The sequence below is a fragment of the Hetaerina americana genome, unplaced genomic scaffold (assembly GCF_022747635.1).
Source record: "Hetaerina americana unplaced genomic scaffold, ioHetAmer1.1.p SCAF_105, whole genome shotgun sequence".
Classification (NCBI taxonomy): Eukaryota; Metazoa; Arthropoda; class Insecta; order Odonata; family Calopterygidae; genus Hetaerina; species Hetaerina americana.
The window spans coordinates 6,742-32,351 of record NW_027286126.1 but is presented as its reverse complement, the minus strand read 5'-3'; the positions used below and the strand labels follow the sequence as shown (position 1 = coordinate 32,351).

Here is a 25,610-nt window from a genome sequence, read left to right as displayed (position 1 = left end):
CAAGGAAACTTATGAGTTTTCAGAAGAGGTGTTAGTCTGACAGAGACAAATCTGGGGAGTACAGTGGATGTTCCAGTGCTTCATAATACCAATCCCTTAATTTTCCCATCGCCAAGACACTTTTGTGGACAGGAACATTGTCCTGATGAATAATGGTTTTCTTCCTCTGCAAACCAGGTCTGCTTTCAAGAACTTTTGCTCTCATTTTCATTACAAGGTTAGAATAGTACTCCTCAGTTATTGTTTTACCCTTATCAAGATAGTCAATCAATATATTCATTTTTCATTCCAAAAAAACATTGCCATGCCACCGGTGGCACTGTTTTTGCCTACTTTGTAGCTACAGAACTGGCCTCTATCCACTGCATGGAATGTTATTTTGATTCTGGTGTGTAATGGTGAATCCATGTACCATCCATTGTCAAATATTGATGCAGAATTTCACTCTTTGTTTTTCATAAAGCACGCCAACCACTGTTTAAAAAGTCATCCAAATGCATTTTTCTACCACAGTAAGCACTTTAGCACCTATCTTGCGCAAAGTTTTGTCATGTACAATTTCTCATGCAAAATGTAACCGATCATTCTATTGTAATCCCTACCAAATTATCGATTTCAGGCATCCCTGTATTCTTTATCTTTTAAAGGCATGTCGTACACTTTTCAATGATTTCTGGTGTAGTTGCACTTTTGGATATCCTTCACAGGAACAACCTTGAAGGCTGTAACAGCCACATTTAAACTCAGCCGCCGCCCAATTTTTCATAATGGAAATTGATAGCAAAGAGTCCCCATGCATTTACAATTGTGGGTTGAATTTCAGTCCGCATTAAGCCTTCTTTTTCAAAGAATTTTATTGCCAATTTTTTCCATTTTGATCAACACACACACTGCAATTGATTCAAATGACTGCTTACAGCAACTTCTAGATGGAATGGCATGTGATTTCACATGGCTTCTACTTACAGTTGCACCAACGTGAGAGGAAAAAAACATGTAAGTAGTGATGTTATCTATTGGCAAGACTGAGAAATTTCAGACCACCTTCTTAAAATAATTTTTACATAAATGAGATCGAAAATTTTGAATGGTTGCATCACTGATACATACTATGTACTACATGAGGCTGAGAACTTTCAGACCACCCTCATGTATGCTTCAAGGGAAGAGACAACTAAGCATTTTCTTTACATCTGTAAAAATATGAAGGCACCAAAATTAAGGTATTATAGTTCCTTTTGAGTGAAACTAATATGAATGAATTTGTGAAAATCTTTTACTGTGTGAGAAATGACCATACAAGGCCCCTTATAAATGGATAAGGCTGAATAAAATCATAGACAATTTGTAATCCAGTGTGAGACCTGTTAACGATTCCCTTTGTCCTGCAGATGTAGTTATCATTGGCATAGGGAACCACCATGATATTTTTCAGCTATCAATAGCCAGGTATAGACAATATGCAAACCTGGGGCTTGAGAAGTGTATGACTCTTCATCATGCATAATGAATTTGGCATGATGGAGAATTTTCCCACTCATCATCCACTCTTGGATCACTCACCTCTCATCTCCTGTGATAATGATTGATTACCATATGGCCAGAATAATTACCAAAACATGTTGGGTGTATGAAAAGTAGTAATTTGTCACTATCACTAATTTTTATCCCATCATTATGTTGGACAAACACAACTTTTGCCTTGAACTAAAATATTATTTTACCCTTTAAGATGCAGTTTCTGAAAGTGCTGTATCAAATGAGTCAATTTAGTTGTTAGGGAAAAATTTGCCTAAATGACACAAAGTGGCAGTGATAATGCCATTCATGCTGTACCATGACATCTTTTTGCCTTACATAAGTGATGTAGTTTTAATTGTATTTGATGAATCTTTTCAGAAAAGTATGGGAAGCCTCAAATTACCAAACCATCAGGCCTGCCATCACCTTTGCTTGACTGGTTGCAGAAGGCAGAGTCATTCACACTTGTTATTTACACCAGACGACCTGGACTCGGTGACAGCGCTCCTTCTATTCGTGTGACGGTCAAAGAGGAACTGAAACTTGAAGTTAAACTTAAAATTGTCAAAAATGGCATATATTGCTCTTGCGTCTTACCTGTACCTTTAGTTGCACCAGTGATTTGGCCTTGTTCTATATCATTAATTCCTGACATTGGGAAGGTGGAGATAGTTCTTCAGAAAAAATTCCCCCAAATATGGCAATATGCAACAAATCCAAAAACACTAAGTCCAGAAGAAGTTATTTGCAAACCCTTATCTGACTTTAAAATAACAAATAACAGGGTAGATATTTGTTCTGCGGAGCTGAAGCCTGAGTGCCGGGTGACATATCAACCATTAAAAGTGATGAATATTTTGCCAGTTAACCATGACACAAAACTATTTGTTTTAAAGCATTCTAATGATGTTTGCGATTCAATCCCAATTGGTTACCATGTACTTCTACAAGCTACTGTTGAAGGTAAGACCACATAATTATCATATTTGCACTCTACTTTATATCAATCACATTGTTCATGAAAAATACTTTTCTGACAGTATATATTTCCACCAATTGTTTTTTACTTCAAAAAAATGAAACCAATATGAAAAGATATCAAGAATATCATGGATCTCCCTTGCTTATTAAATGTGTATACTTCGAGGTCTCATAAAAATCCCAATTACCCACTTTCTAGGATCTTTGTTACTTTCTCATTTATTTAATTAATTTCAGGCTTAAAAAACATGTATTTAGTAGTTTTGATGTTAACTTGAGCACTGACATGCAATGGATGACTTAATTGGGAAAATACCATTATAAATTGTTACATTTCGATGGCTTGCTCTTTGGATGAGCATAAACAGCTATTTTCATGGTTTTCTTGTCCCTGAACTTATACCATTATTTTCCCTTCCTTGAAGGAGAAACAGTCGAAAGGAATTACACACCTGTGATTCCAGCAATACATTCAGATTTTTGGCCTTCATCAGTGCCTACAAAGAGGGAATCCAATGGGCCAATACCACCTGAAATGGAAGGAAATTGGCTGTGCCTGTTAATTAAATCAACAGAGGGAGGTGTCCTTAGCCCCTGGCTGTGTGATGGTGGAATTAGTGTTGGGGATACTTTGATGATCAGCGAGTGTATTGCACCAACTGTGGAATGTGAACATCTGATGAATCCTCCTCCATTCCACATGGGAAGGTCTCCAAAACTTGACTGTTCATTAGGAGGAATGGAACTCCTGCTCCTTGCAGCTGGGACTGGTATAACTCCCATGGTCCGAATCATTCAATGGGCCCTTCAGATATCATCTACTCAGTGGTTAGTCACTAATGATACTCATTGTTGTTTATATCTCATAGTTACTTTTTTTCACTCTATACCTATGATTAATGATTCAGAATGGATATTGTTAAACTATTCTGACAGACAATGTAGTTACAAAAATGTTACCTCTTTCAATTAAACTGGTAATAATTTACTGAATGTGTCAATAGTTCAGAAAACTAAAATTGTGGAAAATAGGATTGTCACAAACTAATCTCTTAAACCAGCTAAGGATACTCTATTAATTGTTTTTGGTTAAGATATTTAATATTATTGTGATTTGGATGCTTTTCATATGGTCTTGAATATAAATCATACATGTGATGTATATATATATCCTAATTTTACAGCAAAAAAGTTACCTTAATATTTTTCAACAAAACTGAGAATGACATCATTTGGAGAGAGCAACTGGATAAACTCATGGCTGAATGTAACAGGCAAGTATATTTGCTGTTAACTTATGATTGCTTATCCCAGAAAACTGATATTTTGAGTTCACTTTTAACTTGGCTCCTCAAGGGTTGAATGATCTGGATTTCATTTAGAATTATTCATAGCACAGTTAGTACAGCAACCAGTACTTGTATAATTGCTGCTGATGGTCTTGGGCTGCTTGTTTGTCAAATGAATTTGACGAAATACATTGTATGTCTTTTAGTACAAATCTTGGTGAAAAGACATACCTGTAGATCAAGAATAGTTTTAAAAAATCAGCAAGAGTTATTTTAATAGCTAATAATCAGATTACCTTTGAAAATAAATATGCTAATGAGCAAAAAAAGTATTTAGTTAGTTATGATAGTCAATTCACATTACCCTTACTAATTAGTGGTATGGGAAGCGGGATATTTTGCCAGTAAAATATTACACGATATAATATGTGGGCTGTTCAATAACTCCATAGTAAAAGATAAAAAACTATTTTAGGTAATATTTTAATTTTTCTGCATAATCTCCTTTTAGTTTGATATGCTATTTCCAGTATTCCTCCAACTTTTTAAAGTTGTCCCTAAAGCAGGATTTTGCAAGGTCTATAAAATAGGCATCTGTGTTGATGATGATGACCTCAATCAATGGGAATAATTTTTTTCCACCAAGTCTTTTTTTCGAGTGTGGAAGTTAAAAATAAATTTACTGGGGGCCACATCAACAGTGCAGTGGATTTTCGCTGTCTTCGAAGTCAAATCACCTCAAGCCAACATGCTGTTTCAACTGTTCCTTTGTCTTTAGAGTATAGAAGTATATCCGTGTTTCATCCACAGTTATGTACTGATGCAGAAATTTGTCAGGATTGAGATGGAAAAGCACAAACATGCCTCCAAATCGAAAACACAATTGGGTTTATTCTTCACTGAAAGTGAACAAAATCACCCATCTACCAAGATTTTTTCACACCCAATTTTTCATGCAAAAGTGTAAACACTGTACCCCTTCATATGCCTGTGGCCTCAATATTTCATGTATATTGATTCGTTGGTCACCTAAAACCATATTGAGGATTTTGCCAATCATTTCCAAGGAAGCCACTTCAATTGGACATCCCAAACAATGTTCATCATTGTGTGGATATGTGACCAAGTCTAATACTCGACTTTAACCCAATTGTAAGCAGTCGCAAACACAGGATCAGATGTCTCATGAACTTCATCCAACTCAGCTTTGATTTCTTTTGGTATAAAACCTGTTAAAAAGAATATTTCTTTTCATTTTTCTAAATAAAAAATTTGTTGCTACGATCGACTGTGAAAATGAAACCACCTGATGGATTAAGCTGGGTCTTGAACAGCAAGCTGGTGAGAGATGAGGCTTACTAAAGGTTAACCTTTCCCAATGCTATGATCATCATATCTTAGATTTTCCAAGGAGTTATTGAATGACCCACCTTGTAGATGAACTTCACAAATGTTCTCATTTTGCTACAATTTTCTAAGTTCACCTTCAAAATATCATTCTGGATTGATCTGCCATCCATTACCCTTACGTGCATGTTTGTAAGTGCATATGCACTATTGTGTTCTATCGACCATGAGGGATGTTTACCTATATAATCATTAGATGTTTGATCTTCTGAAACAATAATATAGTGGAATTTCATAATACGAGCATGATCTGTTCTGCCATCTTTCTCATAAAGCGAACGGTCATTCAGTGAAACAACTTTTTGCATATGAATCAATTTAAAATGTGGTAATGCATTACATACTGAAAAAAATAAATTGCCAGTATGTTCAAGGTTTACTCAAAGAAAATAATGCATACATTGTTTAGGATTGTGGACGTTCACCTTTTCATGGAAAAGGATCAAAATAAATTGTTAATTATTTATTATATGTACCTGGTTCCTTTTTACTGGAAGGTTTTCTAAGGACATCTGTTTTTGTTGACTCTTCAAAACGTGGTAAAAATGTGACTAATAATGATTGTTAAATAAATATTTGGTGTACATCACCATTGCCTTATTAGGGCAATGCCTTGTATGCATGGTATGATGCAAAAGCTTCCCATGAAATAACAGCTAAAAGCAGCTGTTTTGGATTTAACACTTCTTGAAAACTTGTGAAGTTTCTGAATGATAGACAATCAGCGTTTTGGTTTCCAAATCGCTGCTCACAATTTTGTATAATAGCAACATTAGGCGGCCTTTCATTGCCTTGTGGTCAGGCAATGTATATTCTCCGCTGTGTAGAAATATAGGTTCGCTGTGGCACCTTTTTCCCGAAGGGAACTCTCTCGTCACAATTAAAAACATGTTATGGTAGGTAACCCTCAGAATCTTTGACCATTTTGGAGTCTCTAATGTAGTTCTCTGTAGCTTTTGACTCAAGCGCTTGCTGCTTCACAATACCATGGATGGCAGGTCTTCTTGTTAACTTTTGGAACCACACATGGCTCCCCTTTCACACTTGTTCAGATGTTGATGATCCTAACATCTGATTAATGAGGTCAGCAAAAATCTCTTTCCCCATCTCACAAATTATGTTCTCGTTAATGGTATTGCCTTGCAATTGCTTTTCATTTATTCATATGAGAAGCAACCTTTCAACATTGTTGAGAATATGTAATCGTTGCATAGATATTCTTGTCACTCTATTTGAAGCATCTATCTCCATCTAGTCTTGTCTGTGTTCCTGAAGAAAAGGCCAATTGTTGATGTGCATGCTAGATCAGCCACACTGACACCTTGTTCCCAATTTTCAATGATTTTAATTTTCATTTGAACTATTATTTTTTATTTTTATTCTCTTACGACTTTCTTATTACATACATTTCTTTGGGATAAATTTTAAAACTATGCACAAAATATTATTTAAATTTGTATGAAAAAATACTGATAATATGTTTGAACACAATTTTGGAAAAATGTGTGACCACCCGCAACACTAAGATGCTAGGAGAACAGGTGCTAGAGGCAAACTGCAGTAGCAGACCCACAATGAATCCAGGAATTCCTCTCTCCTCGTCATGCAAAAAGTTGCAAGTCAATCGAGTCATTTTTGGGACCAATATTTTTGCTTGTTATACGTATTACTCGCTGTGCAAGGTGCTCACTAAGTGAGATTTCACTGTATCTAATTGGTATTTATAATCTCTGATCATCATGGAAACATTTTGCATTTTTTCTGGCATCCTAATCAATCATAAAAATATTTTCAGTTGTTTAAGCAGTTTTACAATTTCAGTTAACTAAGCCTTTTCAATGTGTTCCTATTTGTTAAAATTTTGATTGATGCTCTTCAAAATCTGATGATGAAGCTTCCTTTACTTTAAATAATGCTTCAAAATTTTCAATTTTTAAAATTTAATGCGATTTTTACTGAAGTATTGTTTTGACTATTGGCTGGCATGTAATTTGAGATGTATATTATGGTTTCTTTTCCATATATGATAGGGTAATATATTCTTGTTGTTATATATTGTATCTTTATTAACTCCGTGCTATTTACTAGTATTGGCAATTTTTGTCTTAAGGAAGAGTCACCTATCAAATCATTACCCACTCACCCACAAATATGTATATATTCCCAGAAAAGTACCTTTTGTTTCGCAATATAATCATGAATGTTAATCAATTGATTGTCTTTTTAACAGATTTACTGTCAGACATGTTCTTTCAAATGCTAATGATGGATGGATTCATAATCGAGGTATCATCAGGCGTGAATTACTTGAACCATACTTTACAAGTGCTGATGGAAAATTACTTTCCGGTATAACAGAACAATTAAGTATTTTCACCTGCATATGTGGGCCAATCCCTTTTACACGTGCTGCAGAAAAGTATGTATACAAGCATTTTTTCATTATGTGATTTAATATAAATCATATACATTGTGTGTTTGTCTTGGAAACTATATTTTTCATTATTAAATAATGCACCCATTTTCATAAGAAATATCTATATTTAAGATGCCATATTTAGCTACTTTTTCTTTGCTTTGCCTTTCTTCATCTAGTTTTGAAGTATTCAATATGTCTGAGAATTTTCATGAATTAAGTGAAATAACCCATTCATTATCATTCCAAGTGATTTTTACTCCCTGAAGAATGCTTAGCCATTTTAAGAAAAGTTGCAAATTACCACTTCATGCCACAATGGTGTATCTGCTAAGGGATTTTTTTGAAGGAATAAGTTGAACCACAGTGTTAAGTCTAGTATTTGATCTAAAACTGGTATATGTATAAACTTATTAGTATAAATAGCATTAAGATTTTAATTAATGGTTTAGTGTGGAATTATTGATGAATAAATTACAGGTGAATTCATTTTTTCTCCAGAAAAATTTTGGGTTTTAACATAAATTCTCTTTGGCTGAGTGTCCACTCTGTGAAGGAAATTGGAGAAAAGTTCAGGAATCAGGAAAAATCGCTGTTTCTTAAACAATTTGGGAAAAAATTAGGGAAAACGAAATTTCTTCAAAAAATTGAAAAAAATGAATTTTTTATTGAAAATATCAGGAATTTGATGGGTAAAGCAGAAATATGATGCGGGAATTTGTGATTCCCACTGAGAGTGATGTTCTTTTTAGCAGAGAACTCATGTATGTGATAGGCCATTATATTTGGGCCTTTATACAAGTTATTGGTAAAATATAGAAAGAAAATTATTTTGGTTAGATATTTTTTTATTTTTTGAGATCTCCTTTTAGTTTGATATGCTTTTCCCAGTATTTCTCCTACTTTCGTTAGCTGTCGAAAAAATAGGATTGAGGAAGGTTCTCAGCAGAGGCATTTGTGTTGTCTATGACCTCCTCGTTCAAGGTGAATCAGTTTTGCGATTTTCATCATCTGTAGCCATTTTTTCAAGTTTTGGAATTTAAAAAATTCACTGTGGGGCATATCTGGTGTTTGCAGTGGATTTTGTAATAATTAGAATTTTAATTCCATAGTTTTTGCCATTAAAACTGCGAAGGCATGCACCCGTGCATTGTCTTGATGGAAGAGAATTTCTTTGGCAAATGAGGACTTTTTTCTTGATTTCTTTGCTCAACCTTTTCAATACCAATGCATGATATTCTCCATTTATTGTTTCTCATTTTTTTGGGTAATTGATGTAAATGATTATGCTTGCATCCCAAAAAACTGTGGCTATCATCTTGTTGGCTGATATCTCCATCTTTGCCTTCTTTTAAGCCAAATCGCCTTTAGAAACCCACTCTTTAGACTGTTCCTTTGTCTTTGGAGTATCGTAGTGTATCCATATGTTGTCCGCAATTATGTAATGACACAAGAACTTGTATAGATTGTGATGGAAATTTGATTTTATTTTTTCCTACACAGTTCTTTTCTTAGAATTTTGCTTTCGAGAGCTGTCATTCATTTTCATTGCTCTGAACCATGCCTGTGTTTTCAATGAGAATTTTTCTCTTATTTGAGGCATTTTTCTTTTCCTTGGCAATTATTCCCATCCATTTGTAAAAAATTGCATATGATCATCTACATAAATTGCATAGAAATGTATATATTCAACCATTAGCCTTCAATTTCAAAAATATATGTAATGAAAAGTGATGGACATAGAAATAGAGGATGAAACAAAGTTAGAACCCAGAAATAAATGCATATTCTTCCCTGGTAAGTGTTTTCATGATACTGTTTGCAGAATTTCTTCATCTCTTGGTGGGTGAAAATATAAGGTACAATTAGCATTAACTCAACCAATTAGTTGAGGGACAGTCTCCTCAGACTGACAAGGCCAAGCATGAAATATTTCTCTTTTTGCCATAGTTGTGCAAATACGATATGAAATTCAGGACTCAGTAAAGAACTGTTGGCCAACGTAGTAGTCTCGTGCTCCATTTACAGTGCTGCAAAGACCTGCTGGATTTCTTTGTTTTACCAAAAACGGTGATGAACCAAATAGGAATTGTGAAAACTCGGACCAACTATGTAAAATTTGGTTTGCTTTTGATGTTGTGAACAAAAAAAGCCAATATTTATTGTCCGATTGAGCACTTGGTAGTAAAAAAGGTAAAAGTATCATTCAAAGTAAGAGTTATATTTAGGCAGTATATTCCTAAAAATAGAAATATTTGGTATAGAATTGTATAAATTGTATGGTAAGGCATAACAGACACATGGCATTAAAGTGTATTTGTGGAAAGACCAACTAGGAATTCAGAAATATCAGTAACACGTGCAAATGTATGGGAGCTGACCAGGAGAGTGAGAGGATTTGCGTATACATTGTTTATGTTCAAATTCTTCTTTTCTTCCTTAGAGGACCCAAAGATACATTTACTGTTGGGACACTTTCCAACTTAATCGAAAGGATGCACCACGCAGAATTTCATCGCTAGACACCAAAATTGAACCATTTTGACTTTTTTCTAATGTTGGGAGCATCATGACAACCATATTAAGAGGGAAAAAAATGCTCATGCTAATAAATATACACTATCAGGCAGGAGAGGCTAACTTTGAAATGAGCAGTGAAAGCACTAAGGCCAGCCATATTAGAGAATTATAACTGCTACATGTGCTATGTAATTAAGAAAGAAGGAATGGCTGCCTTAATTGACACTAATGGGAGTGAACATAGAAACTTTTCTTCAACCCCCTCAACCTCATGGTACTGTTGATAGTAAGTGCAACATCCATTGAAGTTCAGTGACTGCACTATGAATCCCAGTGCTAGTTATGTATTCAGTTTGTTTTGTCATTTAGAATTGAAAATAGAAAAAGCATGGGTCAGTAAAGTGTTAATGCTTTTAACATCACCATGTTTAGCAGATATTATAAGGAGTGAATTTTGAATATGATATGGAAATAGGCAGCTTGCTTTCTTATTATCGATAAATTTTATGAACTGTAGTTATTTTAGTAGCAGTTATTTTAAGAAGTACAAGAGTTTAATTGAAATGAAGCAAGCAAATTAGTGCCAGACTTAAATCCGGGCTGAGGGAACAGAGTGTACTTCTGAGTCCAAACTCTTAACAAGATGTTTAAATTTCAAATTTTGAAATTATTTAACTTTGAGGCATTTTGAGTTTTTCTTTTTCAGAGGTGGTCAATTATTTTGTAATTACATAAGTCATTGTTTTGCATTGTACTCAAAACAGTTTGGGGATCATGATTGTTATTCTATCAGTATTCAAAACCACTCTTTAACTTTTCCCATGAGATAAACTTGATGCTGATAGAGTCTCTTCCAATTGTTTTACTCTGTTCTCTGTACGTTCCCTCAGTCATAGTAGGAGAAATGAGGGAGCGAGGGATTGGATGGTTGAATGCAAAGCTAACTACATCCAACTACATAGTGTTCAGAAATGATCACATATGACCAGTGTAACTTACAGGTGCTACAATCTTACCGTAGAGATTTAAAATGTGGCCTATGTCTTGTTATGTAATAGGAATACAGCCGTAGTGTTGCTCTTTGGTACTACTGTGATACTGTAAAATGCTTGAGCAAATACTTGGTGTTTAGCCAAATAGGTATCCAATTAATCTCGGGTGCTTTTCTGTGGAGCCAAAGAGCTATATGATGGATATTCACTGAATCAATTAAATTTTCTCTTTTCAGGATACTTCTTGATTTTAGTGTAAAAACCAAGGATTTCTTCAGCTTCCTTGGCTAATATCAAATTAAATATAAATTACTTGGCAAGAATCTTCATTTGGAATCTATGAGTTGATTGTTATTATACTGGCGAGCTAAGTGTTTAATACAAATAGAGATAGGACACTTGGCTTATCGATAACGCCTGAAGATAAGTCTTTTACAGTTCATTTTGTTTGAAGCTAATCATGCTGCGTGTGCAATGTACCTGAGCTGCCTCACACTGGGATCTGTCAAGACTCCTTTGCTAATGGGCCACCTGATATTTTCACTAATTTAAATTAGGGTTGTCTACAGATGTTTCTCTATTATTCTTGTATGTGTTTCCATCTTTTACATCCAGTCCAATTTCCCTGGTTCACTTCACTTATAGCATTTTATACATTTGACTCCTTGAAATTAGATTTATAGGTAGTTAGGTGAGCATCTTGTCATGCCATTAATATTGTTGTTAGATGCAATATGATATTTATGTTCACTGTTAATGATTAAAATAAATGATGTGTGATGTAAATAGGGAGACTGAAGTGAAAGTAAAGATGACTCAATGTTTCTACAGGGTGGGAACAAGGTTCAATGGTGGTAGCACATTTTAATAATGATGTTCCACTTACTGTGTTATTCTCGTGGATTGTGATTAGGAAGTGAAGTCTTCTGGTGGAGATGTACTTTATTAGATTCCAGACCTTAATATAGATATAATTGCACAATGCCATTTCAGCCATTTGCCTTTCATGAGAAACCCCACAGTTTATTTTTCTTAAACTTGGCCATCAGCAATATTTTCTAGGTGTTATGCACAGGGTGTGTTTTTGTTTTAAACTTTTATTTACATTCTATGGCCTTAAGTTAATTGTTAAAGTTGATTGTTAACTACTGAATGTTGTTCAATGGAAAGGGATTCTATTTTTATTGGATTTTATTTACTCTTAATAATGCTTATTTTTAGTGATTTTACTGGCTCCTAATCATGTTTCCAACTATATATTGTGAAAGTTTAATTACCGTATTTTCCCATCGATAACGCGCACCTTATGTATAACGCCCACCCAGAACTTTGTAGTTATCATGAATTTAGGTAGATACCATGCGCACAGGGCTTCATAGTTCTCTTGAACGTGTATAGATTCCGCACATCTGTGCGTATTTGTGTGTATAAGTATATATTGGGTAAAAATACATCTATATCCATACACTAATTAATGGTAACAACCAACCAACCAAACAAACAATCATAATTGCCTGTGGCTATATCTACCATAAGTATACAGAAGATTAGAGCCAGGTGACCAAAATTAATTTCAAGCAATAGAAGGATCAAAAAATAAACATTAATTACAAGCCAACACAATAGGCCGTCTTATTGCTTTTTTGCTATGATTCCTAAGTCAAAACAAGACAAAGTTTTATGTGCCCTTTTATTTGCTATTTAAATTGACTCTCAGCTAATCAAATGTTAAAAAAATAAGAGAATGAATTAAATAGAATTTTCTTGTTTTGTTTTCTTTACTTCGCTTTGTTAGTATTGGCGCTCAGTTGTTCTATACCCCCTCCAAGTTCTATGAAAGTGCCACCCACATGGTGATTGTTTCAAACCTGAATTAAGTTAAGCTTTTGAAATTTAGAATTTTCTCAAGAAAATTACCCATTGAGAAGAAAATTGTATACAGCAATGTTTAAGCTAGAAGTCATCGATTTCGCAAAAGAAAAAGGAAATCATGAGGCTGCCAGGATTTATCCATTAATAAATCTTTTAAATCAAAGTTACGTTCTAGTTGGGAAAAGTGGATAATGTCTGGTATGAAAGACTGTACAGAATCGGGAAGGATTGAAAGAGTGTCTGATGAAGAAATAAGACAGTGGATCCTGGAAAGTTGCCAGGGTGTCAGAGGGACTTGTGTAAAAATGGATTTGAAAAAGCTTTAGGAAATATTTCAATGCCAGTACTAGAAGATGAGTAAGAGTTAACTTTGCAAAGTAAACTCGGTGATGTGTCTGAAGAAATAATAAATGCATTTTATTCATTTAATTGTGATTCAGGTGATGAATTTCTTGGAATCGAGTCATCTACCTATCCCATCATATATTTATACATATGTGTATATAATATGATGTACTCTTCGTTTACGTGAAGCACTGTGTATTAGCATAAAGAAGTACTACGTATTAGAATAAATGAAGTATAGAAATTATATGTTTCTTCTTTTTATTTTGGATTTATGAGATGAAATAACTGTAACTGTAGCAGATCTGTAAAAAATATAATGCAATTAGAAAGGCATAATTCTAGACTAATGTATTTATGCAAAACTCTTCTAAAATTATTGTGTACATAGGTGTGTAAATGTTTGGATTTTTTCAATTTTCATTTCATAACGCGCACCGTCATTTTTTTCGATCATCTGAACATATTTGTATGCATAATGCCCGCATTATGGATGGGAAAATACAGTATTAGAAATATTTTCATTCTAGTTTTTCCTGTGGGGAAATCCAGGGCTGTGTGAATTAGGATTAATAAAATGAGTCTGTACAGTAAAACCCATTTTAAAGATGTTTTGGAAGGAAAGGGGAAAAAGTCTGATCAATTGGAATGTGTAAACTGAGGGAAATCACTGTTCTTCAAAGTTCAAAAGTTTCTCCAAGTCATATGTAATCTGGATTTTGCCTAATGTGGATTTTACCTAATCTCAAGAACCCTCAGTCCCAAATAATCTGGATTACTTTGGGGTTATTGTGTAGCATTTCTTTGAAAATTTTAATGTTTTTTACAGTTGAATAGTTTTAATGGTTATTTGGTGCCAATTCTTTACAAAATATTGGGTTTCTTTTTCAAGAATAGTTTTTGTTTCCCACTTATTTTTTATTTCCAATAAATATTACATGACAATGCTGAATTTCATTTTATAATGTATCATGAAAAGTAAAATAGACAGATATACTATAAGGTAGGAATGGGATAATAACAGAGGCAAAAACTGTTGCAAATGTCCTTTTAATTAATGGGAAATTGCAAGAGTTGTCATCTCTGTTATTTTGGAACGGTTCCACCGCATCACATCAGAATCTGTTATTTATAGTAGGTATGGCAATCAACAAAATAAAACCATTTGAATATTACTTAAGTTATGTTGATGATGCTGAAATTCTAAGATGATGAAAAAATGACAGAAATAGCAGGGACATGAGTTCAAGGGGTATGCAAGTGAGGTGTCACTGTATATATTTTTAATGAGTAAATGACAAGTTGAATGAAGCCATGTTTTTGTGTGTAATCCCTTTGAGTCTGTTATGCAATGCATAACTGCTTTTGGGATTCAGAGTTGCTTTAATAATTCTGCAATAAATGTTTTGTCTGTATTTCCTGTAAGTCTGATATGCAGAGCACAACTGCTTTTGGGATTCAGAGTGCCTTTAGTAATAATGAATTTACATAAATTGTTCAGTTTGCGTTTCTCTGCATGCAGTGGTTAGTGTCTTGAGCATCTAAAATGTGTGTGAAAGTGGAAATAGTTCATTGAAATAGTGCTTTTGGTGTGCTTGAACATCAAGAAACTTAAAATTCAAGTGGGGAAAAGTTATTTAAATGTATTCTTAGAAATGTTTAACTATTCTGAAATTTGACAATTAGGGCTGAGAGTTTGTTTAGGACTATGGTATCCGATGATTACTTATTGTATGTTTTTTGATTCTAATCTTCACCTTTTGAATTCTATTTTGAAATAACCATTTTATGTCAATCTTTTATCACAGAGCATCCATCTGATCTCCATTTGTCTTTTCAGTCAATCCTACTTCAGTTGAATGCTAATGCTAGTTTGGTGTATGATTATTTGGTGATGAAGATCATTTCACTATTCAAATGCAAAGTAGCTTTAATCTTATGAGCCCAATGCTTCATCCCATCACCTTGTCACTGAGTATGCTCACGTCATCACACGTACTATCTCAGTAATATTGTTTTTGGTGGTTCTTGATCATATGTGCCTATCCTAAGCAGAAATATATGGACCAGAGTTGCTCGATTGTCTTCCTTGCAGTTTAGAACACTGGTTTCCCATGGCCAACACCTTTTATGCCTGTGACGTATTTTATCATGTTAGAATATGAAGCTATTATCAGTTCCTTTCTTTCAACTCAGACTTAAGGCTTAAAAGAACTTTCATAAGTGCATAATGAGGTGAAGATACATTTCTTACTAATTAATATATGAAAATACAAAAAGTATCCATACATCAGAGATACACCAAAGATCAGCTTGAACGATAGAAAAATATTAGGATATTAATACCCAATCAATGTCTTGTTTTGGCAGAGATGGTTCTATTTGAATTATTGAGGCATATTTCCCTTCCCTGGCATAGTCATCCAAGAAGAGTAGGTCAACTGCCTTAGGATTTAATAATGATCATTGATTGTAAATATTAGCCTGGCATAACTAAAATTGGACTCACTAGCAACCTTTCTGACTGTGTGAAATTGGTTTTACTGATTTAGCCAAAATTTCCAGCTTCTCTTCTTGTTTTCCTCACTAATTTAGCACCCCAAAACTTCCCCTTCCCATCTCCTTACGGTGGGTCCTTTCCACTCCACTTATTCAATATCGATTGTGGCTTTTTTCTTGCCACCCTTCAAATGGTACCTTCTCATCAGGTGTATTGGCAGAACAATAATCAGGTAAAGATTGGAATGTGTTCTAAATCTCCAAGCATGTCAAGCCCTTGTTATTGTGGTTTGAGGGAAGCTCCCACTTGCTGCCTTTCCTTAGGTATATTTTCAACCTATATTTATTTAGTATCTTCTTGTGATATTTTTAAAACGATTAAATTCTCTACTTATTTCATAGTTTTGCAATTAAAATGTTAGGTGGCTTTAATGTTATGCGACATCAATCAAACACATGTCCTTTGCGAAGCTGAACCCAAAACATTGGATTTTAGAAAATTAAACTCTTTAGTCTTCTGTTTTGCCCTTTGTTGATTGTTTTATGCCAGGAAGCATTCAAAATTTAGCAGTGATTCTGTATTTTAGGAGCACTTATGGTGACTCATTCACCTCATTTTTACATCCTTCATTTGCATTATCTTAAATACTAATATCCAGTTCAGTAATTGTCTACTTTTTACTGTTACCAAGCCTTCTGTTGCAAATGATGGATAGCTAAATGCTGATGGGTGCAATAGGAGAATGTATCCTATTAAAAGAAGTTAATAAAAAGACACTAATGCCTGAATCATGTATTAATCTCATTTGGATTTCAAAAATTAGTTTCATCACATAGTTTTTGTATGTTTACCATAACTACAACTTCTCAGCCATGCAAAAGTTGGTCATATGCCAAAATTTAAATTTGTCATAGATGCTTTCATTTGGTTTTGAAAAGGATCAGTGACATGAAGGGCCCTGAAATGCAAGAATTTCACAGTTTCAAAAATCATATTCCTTGATTGGGACTTGATTACAGATCCCCATTAGGGCCAGACCCCCTTGAATACACATCCCCTGAAAGGAGTCTGGGTCTAAGTCCCAAATTAATGTTGTTGTGACGATTTAACGGTATAATAAACAATATTTTATGCTTAAGTTTCCATCTGCCCAGTGTTTTAAGGTTGATCTGTCTGTATGCTCTTTTTTCCATTGCTTTTATTTGTATTGAAAACATATTATTGTCTACTTAAGCATATTTTAGGATGTTGCCAAGAAATGATTTGGATCACTTGAATTTACTGTTTACTATTTAGAAAAACAGATAAAGGCTAAGAGTCCATATAATTTTATTTTTATGGTGAAATCCTGCTTTGTAACCATTAAATTTAATGTTGCATCATTTCTTTCCATTTTATAATCAGCAAATATATCATAGTAATAGTGCATAAAGACAAGGGCCAAAATCACTGAATCCGCTGTCGTTTGTAATCTATGGGAGGAGAGAAGAAATAAGTGTAACAGGCAGTCCATAGATTATTAAGTAGGTATTGAAATTTTTAAAAATATTTATTTACTTTACCAAATTATTTCCCCGGTTTGAATCTGAATTTAACGGGTGACTTATTACAGCTATGAAGTCTAATGCATTGATTTTTTTCCTAACAATCTGCTAACCATTACTAGAATGTGGCCAATGGCGGAGTACCTATGTAATGAATGTCCAATATTAATCACCTTTGGAGTTCATGCAGTGCCCAGACTCTTGATTATTTGAAATGATAAGCTCTAGGTATTAATCATCATTTTTAACCCAGGAAACATTCATACCACATGCATCCATAAAAAATATATATTGAAACATTAATACATTTGCTTAAACTTTCTTGTGAAAGAGTTTGGCATGCAGGAAAGGTTAGATACATGCTACCCAAATTTCAGTTGATGATTATTTTTGGACATGATTTGCTAGAAATTTGATTGAATCATGATGAAATTGATAGTTAAAACTTTACCCCCCCCCCCTAGTTAAAATAAATATTTGTTAGTAATTTGGTAAATAGAGCTTCCCTTAAGAAAAATGAAATTTTCAGGCATTTATTTTGATTTTATTGATCTTTCTGAGATTTTAGTTTTCAACCTTCTAGGCAAAAGATGCTGGTTCTGTATATGTTAATCACTAATCATCGTCATTCTTACTTTGAAACCAATTAGGGAAATTGTATAATTTTTTAAGTTTAACCCAGGTTTTTTTACTTTTATGGGGTTTTAGTTATGACTCACAGGCCCACGAAGTACTTGACTCAGGGTAGATTATTTGAAAGTTTTTTAAAAATTGTCTCTGAAAATGGGGACACTGAGTAAATCCCAGAAAAAAACTTCACCTCTGGGTATCCAGAGTTTTCCAGTCTAGCTTCCTGGAAGTAATATTTCTCTATTATTAGTTGCTCAGGCCCTGAATTATTATATACGGTGGGATGCATACACTTTATCTTCTCTTGAGGGGAGTGAAATAGATGTATATTTTTTTAATCTGTCACTTTTTCCTTTCCTTTGCTACAATGTCATGACATTGTACAGAACTGTGCCTATTGTCCATTATTGTTGTAGCCATTAAACAGAGTATCTAGAATCCTTAAAGACTGAGAAATATATGGATTTCTGAATTCTCTTAAAATGTAAGAATACATACAGGAAATTTTGGTTTAGTCTAGTCATCTACGGTTTGATGTTGTTATTGATAAGTGCGCAACTCACTCTTCAGGCCCATGTAGCACTGTGGGTTGCTGATACTATTAAGCCTAAGGAAAAATTATCATAAGGCACATTGTCCAGTGCTTGACTAGCTATATTAATCACTAGTTCATTTTATATTTCTTCTTTGTGAATGCTTTTCATCCTGCAATTCAGATACCATAGATACATTTGTCCATATATTTTAACCATTATTTTTCATAGTAGTAGGTTCTTCCTCCCTTAAACCTTGCCTTCTACCACCTTACACACATTCTCCATGCATGGCTGGAGGGAAAGTTGGGTGCTTGAAATAGGTCAATTTTCCAGAGAAAATCGTCATTTTTGTTCATTCAGTTTATTAGAGGTTTTTTCATATTTTGGTGGAATTTCTCTCCTTGCATCATGTTTTGGAGCCTGTTTAAACACAAGAATTACAGCATGTAAGATAAAGCAATGCCATTAATGTGCTAGGGTTTGATTCATTGGGCTTAATTCCACTTGAAACCTAAAATTAATTCAAAGATTTAAATGCTATTTGTAGCTATTTTGTCTAATTGCTATGTACCAGGTTTTACGAATGATGTCTACATACCATAGGCATTGTATTTTAAGGAAATGTGCAGATTTAACTTTGGCATTAGAAAAAAGAGTTAAATATATGAAAGGAATGCTTGATACCCTGTTACATATGATAATGTGTGAACTATTGTAGTAACATGACATGGGATCTTTACTTAATATTGCAGTAATGTAACATGGGAAATATACTTTAACCCACCATTTTTGTTTGGGTTCTACTGCAAAGAATAAAGATTTGTGGCATTCATTGGGGTATGTTCAAATTTCATTTGCAGTCACTGTACTTTTTGATAGCTAAAACTTGTCTGCAATTCTTTTTTATTGTTTCACTCTTAATGTTATTAGTTGCTGTTCTAAATTGTAAAGTGTCTTCTTTTACATTGCTTTTGGTAAAGAATTATTCTTAATATATTTGTCAATTGTCACTGGTGAAAAGAGAGTACCAAAGTGATCAGCCAGTGTTTTACAACAAATTTATAAATCCATGGTAATAGCGAAAACAGGAAACCTGTCACACATTGTTCATATCAAGAACTGCTGTGCAATATTAATTACTGCAAAAAAATCAGTAAGCCAGATTGGGATTGTTGATCTATTTTTAATCTTCTGTTTGCAAGCTTCAATATTATTGGCACGTATAGAATCAACTCTTGTTGTAAATTTTAAGGGATCACAGGCATACTATGCAATGGGTCAATTTTGCCAGTCTCGTGATTCATGATACTGAGTGTAAACTTTGTTTGGGTTCCTGGTGTGGTTGTATTTCTTGAGTATTTATTTCTGTAAATTACTAACTTTTAAATATAACATGTTGAAAGTGCATTGAGAAGCCTCCCAAGCCCTGCCCTTTTGTGAAAGGATGGAACTTTCCAAATTAGTTGATTGCACCAAAAATCTCTCAGTGGGAAAGTCTCATTTTTCACAGGATTGGAGGAGCTTAAACCCAGTTTATTGGTCCAGATGGGGTGTTGCTGTACTGCTACTGGCCCTGCTCACAGAAAGGAAGGGGGTTTGAGAGAAATGTAGTAGTGCGATTGTCCTCTTTGGTTTGATTATGGAAAATTTTTGTTGTACAATAGATAATGAGTCAACTTGCCCAGGAATATTGGTGAATCAGGAAATCCAATCAAAAATGTTGTCTATTGCTATCTGAAAAGTTTTGCTGGATTTTATTTTCTGATGAGTGAAAACTGTGTTTGTGGTAACCATTGTTTTATATTAAATTTTTTATCTAAAATGAATGAATGTACTTTGAAGACCCTGGGAACCAAAGCAGGCTGAGCCTACATTTTTTATTTAGTGATTTCCACTGTAGTTGAGAAACTTACAGTAAAGCATATCCGTTGCTGTTTAATTCAATAGCAAATAATCACAACATTGCCAGTAAGGTCTTCTCATAATTTGCGTTGAAGACTTAATTGCACTTAAATATAGCAGGATTCTCTTTAGAGTACTTAAAATACTATAATTTATGTGAAATATGAATTTGTTGCTTATCTATTTACCTTTATGTGATCCTGATCCTCATAGAATAAAGGACCTTGGCCTACAGTTCCATTCTATTCAGTCAGCTGTTTATCAAGGTTTTATTTTTTAATTTTCCATTTCAATATGAAGATTTTCCACCAAGTCATACCAGAAACAGTTATATTTATTAGCTTAGATTTCTTGAATGTATGCTAATTTAACTTAAGTGATTCCTCTAATTGCAACATCAGGAATGTAATTTAATGTGTTAAATGTTTGCACATATTTGTGGCGTATGTGTGTATAAATATTTATTCATAGGTAGATTCTGCTACTGCATGAATGTTTTAGTCCTTTTATATGATTCTTAGTGCATGAGGTACCCATGGCATGACAAGTCTTATGATTCAAATAAATTCTAACCAATGTCATTTCTCCAAAATTTACTGCAAAAGCTCTCTTCACCTTTTCTGATATTTCTTTATTGGGAACTTCTGGTGACCTTATGTGATTATACTGTCTAATTGTAAGTACAAATATTTTTTCACTCAAAATACCTTGTGACAGTATTTCTGCCTGCACTTTTTAAAGCAATATTCAGGCTTTAATGTTATGATATGTTGTGGATAGTGTTAGATTTGATGTTGAGAACTGTTGTGCTTGTTAAATTATAGCACTCCACTTAAGGTTCAGGGTGAAGGTACCCAGTTAGAATGTTCTATATTGATTGGTAGAACTAAATGATGTAGGATTTTGTTGTCACCTGATCCATGGGAGATGATGGTGGTAGGAATAATAGACCCCAATTCCACTCAATGTGATGTGATATAAAGTGTATTATACCAAATGCTTCAGCCTTAATCTTCAATCATTATGGGGCTAACTTTGCCTTTGGATTTAATGTTGAATTCTGTCATAAAATTAAGTTTTGTTGCGTTAAAGTGGGCAAAAACATACTTAAAGCCCCTAACAGAATCAAGTTCCTTTTTAAATAAGGCAATCCTTATTATACTTTCAATGTTTGCAGTCATTTTAGCACCAGAACAACAACTCTGCTTGGGATTTTATGGCTGCCCCAAAATATAGGTAATATTGTTTTCTAGAATTAGCTTTTGACAATGTATTTTGTGATACTTGGCATGTTATAACCATTCTGTTAAATGTTAAGGAATTTAATAGAAGTCGTGAGTGTGAAATATAAGCATCTCACCATATAAATTGTATATATTTTTTGCCTCCTACCCTTATTTTCAAATGTGAAATCTTATGCAGAAAGTATTCTATTTTGTCATCTAAATTTAAAGATAGGTGTTTACCTGCAGTAATTATTTGTGCAGATTTTATTATGTAAACTACTGTGTGAATAAAGTGAGGATGATCCTTATGATTGTGTCTGTTTTATTCGCCCTGCCTAATGGAAGTAATGTTTGTCAATTTGTGTTTTGTTAGAGTAATTCGGAAGCATTTTATAAATAACTCAAGTATTGGGTGAATGCAAACAACAGGCATCACCTATCTAAGTAACCTTCTGGTTGATTTCTGTTGAATTATTCATTCATTTATTCGTATATTGGTGGTCATAAGGGAAAGATTTATATTCATTCAGCATATAAATTAGGAAATGGTTCTTGGTGACCAACCAGAATTTAATAAAGCCTTCTAGTTACATTTCTTAAAATTCTCCTTGCTTGCCGGTAGCTACTATAATGAAATGTCTCTTATATAGTCGCAAAGTGTCATAATTATTAAATATTTTGATTAATTGATTTGAATTTTCCCTTTGAATTTTCGGCTATAAGTAATACCTTGTTAAATGTATGTATCTAATCTGTGTTGTGATTTTATTCAACAGTATAGGAACTGGAGCAGCCATCCCCTACCACAATTCTTCTCCCATGCATTAACTATGAAATCAGTAAGATTTGCAAAAGGGTGGTTCCATTCCTGCTATGTCCCACCCCTTCTAAGCTTCTCAAAAGGGCATTAATGAAATGGGAATTTATTTTGGGGTGGATGACAGAGTTCTGTAGAGGACATGGTAATCAAGATTGAAACAGAGCATCAGATGGTGATAGGCCCAATGCTTCATCCCATCACCTTGTCACAGTATGCTCATGTCATCACACGTACTATCTTAGTAATATTGTTTTTGGTGGTTCTTGATCATATGTGCCTATCCTAAGCAGAAATATATGGACCAGAGTTGCTCGATTGTCTTCCTTGCAGTTTAGAACACTGGTTTCCCATGGCCAACACCTTTTATGCCTGTGACGTATTTTATCATGTTAGAATATGAAGCTATTATCAGTTCCTTTCTTTCAACTCAGACTTAAGGCTTAAAAGAACTTTCATAAGTGCATAATGAGGTGAAGATACATTTCTTACTAATTAATATATGAAAATACAAAAAGTATCCATACATCAGAGATACACCAAAGATCAGCTTGAACGATAGAAAAATATTAGGATATTAATACCCAATCAATGTCTTGTTTTGGCAGAGATGGTTCTATTTGAATTATTGAGGCATATTTCCCTTCCCTGGCATAGTCATCCAAGAAGAGTAGGTCAACTGCCTTAGGATTTAATAATGATCATTGATTGTAAATATTAGCCTGGCATAACTAAAATTGGACTCACTAGCAACCTTTCTGACTGTGTGAAATTGGTTTTACTGATTTAGCCAAAATTTCCAGCTTCTCTTCTTGTTTTCCTCACTAATTTAGCACCCCAAAACTTCCCCTTCCCATCTCCTTACGGTGGGTCCTTTCCACTCCACTTATTCAATATCGATTGTGGCTTTTTTCTTGCCACCCTTCAAATGGTACCTTCTCATCAGGTGTATTGGCAGAACAATAATCAGGTAAAGATTGGAATGTGTTCTAAATCTCCAAGCATGTCAAGCCCTTGTTATTGTGGTTTGAGGGAAGCTCCCACTTGCTGCCTTTCCTTAGGTATATTTTCAACCTATATTTATTTAGTATCTTCTTGTGATATTTTTAAAACGATTAAATTCTCTACTTATTTCATAGTTTTGCAATTAAAATGTTAGGTGGCTTTAATGTTATGCGACATCAATCAAACACATGTCCTTTGCGAAGCTGAACCCAAAACATTGGATTTTAGAAAATTAAACTCTTTAGTCTTCTGTTTTGCCCTTTGTTGATTGTTTTATGCCAGGAAGCATTCAAAATTTAGCAGTGATTCTGTATTTTAGGAGCACTTATGGTGACTCATTCACCTCATTTTTACATCCTTCATTTGCATTATCTTAAATACTAATATCCAGTTCAGTAATTGTCTACTTTTTACTGTTACCAAGCCTTCTGTTGCAAATGATGGATAGCTAAATGCTGATGGGTGCAATAGGAGAATGTATCCTATTAAAAGAAGTTAATAAAAAGACACTAATGCCTGAATCATGTATTAATCTCATTTGGATTTCAAAAATTAGTTTCATCACATAGTTTTTGTATGTTTACCATAACTACAACTTCTCAGCCATGCAAAAGTTGGTCATATGCCAAAATTTAAATTTGTCATAGATGCTTTCATTTGGTTTTGAAAAGGATCAGTGACATGAAGGGCCCTGAAATGCAAGAATTTCACAGTTTCAAAAATCATATTCCTTGATTGGGACTTGATTACAGATCCCCATTAGGGCCAGACCCCCTTGAATACACATCCCCTGAAAGGAGTCTGGGTCTAAGTCCCAAATTAATGTTGTTGTGACGATTTAACGGTATAATAAACAATATTTTATGCTTAAGTTTCCATCTGCCCAGTGTTTTAAGGTTGATCTGTCTGTATGCTCTTTTTTCCATTGCTTTTATTTGTATTGAAAACATATTATTGTCTACTTAAGCATATTTTAGGATGTTGCCAAGAAATGATTTGGATCACTTGAATTTACTGTTTACTATTTAGAAAAACAGATAAAGGCTAAGAGTCCATATAATTTTATTTTTATGGTGAAATCCTGCTTTGTAACCATTAAATTTAATGTTGCATCATTTCTTTCCATTTTATAATCAGCAAATATATCATAGTAATAGTGCATAAAGACAAGGGCCAAAATCACTGAATCCGCTGTCGTTTGTAATCTATGGGAGGAGAGAAGAAATAAGTGTAACAGGCAGTCCATAGATTATTAAGTAGGTATTGAAATTTTTAAAAATATTTATTTACTTTACCAAATTATTTCCCCGGTTTGAATCTGAATTTAACGGGTGACTTATTACAGCTATGAAGTCTAATGCATTGATTTTTTTCCTAACAATCTGCTAACCATTACTAGAATGTGGCCAATGGCGGAGTACCTATGTAATGAATGTCCAATATTAATCACCTTTGGAGTTCATGCAGTGCCCAGACTCTTGATTATTTGAAATGATAAGCTCTAGGTATTAATCATCATTTTTAACCCAGGAAACATTCATACCACATGCATCCATAAAAAATATATATTGAAACATTAATACATTTGCTTAAACTTTCTTGTGAAAGAGTTTGGCATGCAGGAAAGGTTAGATACATGCTACCCAAATTTCAGTTGATGATTATTTTTGGACATGATTTGCTAGAAATTTGATTGAATCATGATGAAATTGATAGTTAAAACTTTACCCCCCCCCCCTAGTTAAAATAAATATTTGTTAGTAATTTGGTAAATAGAGCTTCCCTTAAGAAAAATGAAATTTTCAGGCATTTATTTTGATTTTATTGATCTTTCTGAGATTTTAGTTTTCAACCTTCTAGGCAAAAGATGCTGGTTCTGTATATGTTAATCACTAATCATCGTCATTCTTACTTTGAAACCAATTAGGGAAATTGTATAATTTTTTAAGTTTAACCCAGGTTTTTTTACTTTTATGGGGTTTTAGTTATGACTCACAGGCCCACGAAGTACTTGACTCAGGGTAGATTATTTGAAAGTTTTTTAAAAATTGTCTCTGAAAATGGGGACACTGAGTAAATCCCAGAAAAAAACTTCACCTCTGGGTAT

At 33.9% G+C, this 25,610-nt stretch overlaps 1 protein-coding gene across 1 annotated transcript in view; it reads left to right on the top strand.

The window, feature by feature from the left end:
• The window catches only part of LOC139700568 (cytochrome b5 reductase 4), a 37,897-nt gene extending 15,923 nt beyond the window's left edge, over positions 1–21,974 (top strand). The window contains exons 5-9 of the mRNA XM_071599095.1: positions 1,900–2,484; positions 2,928–3,330; positions 3,687–3,776; positions 7,429–7,617; positions 11,363–21,974. Of these exons, the coding sequence (XP_071455196.1) occupies positions 1,900–2,484; positions 2,928–3,330; positions 3,687–3,776; positions 7,429–7,617; positions 11,363–11,417 (1,322 nt within the window). The 3' untranslated portion in view covers positions 11,418–21,974. The remainder of the gene's footprint in view (positions 1–1,899; positions 2,485–2,927; positions 3,331–3,686; positions 3,777–7,428; positions 7,618–11,362) is intronic.
• The last annotated feature ends 3,636 nt before the right edge of the window (positions 21,975–25,610 follow it).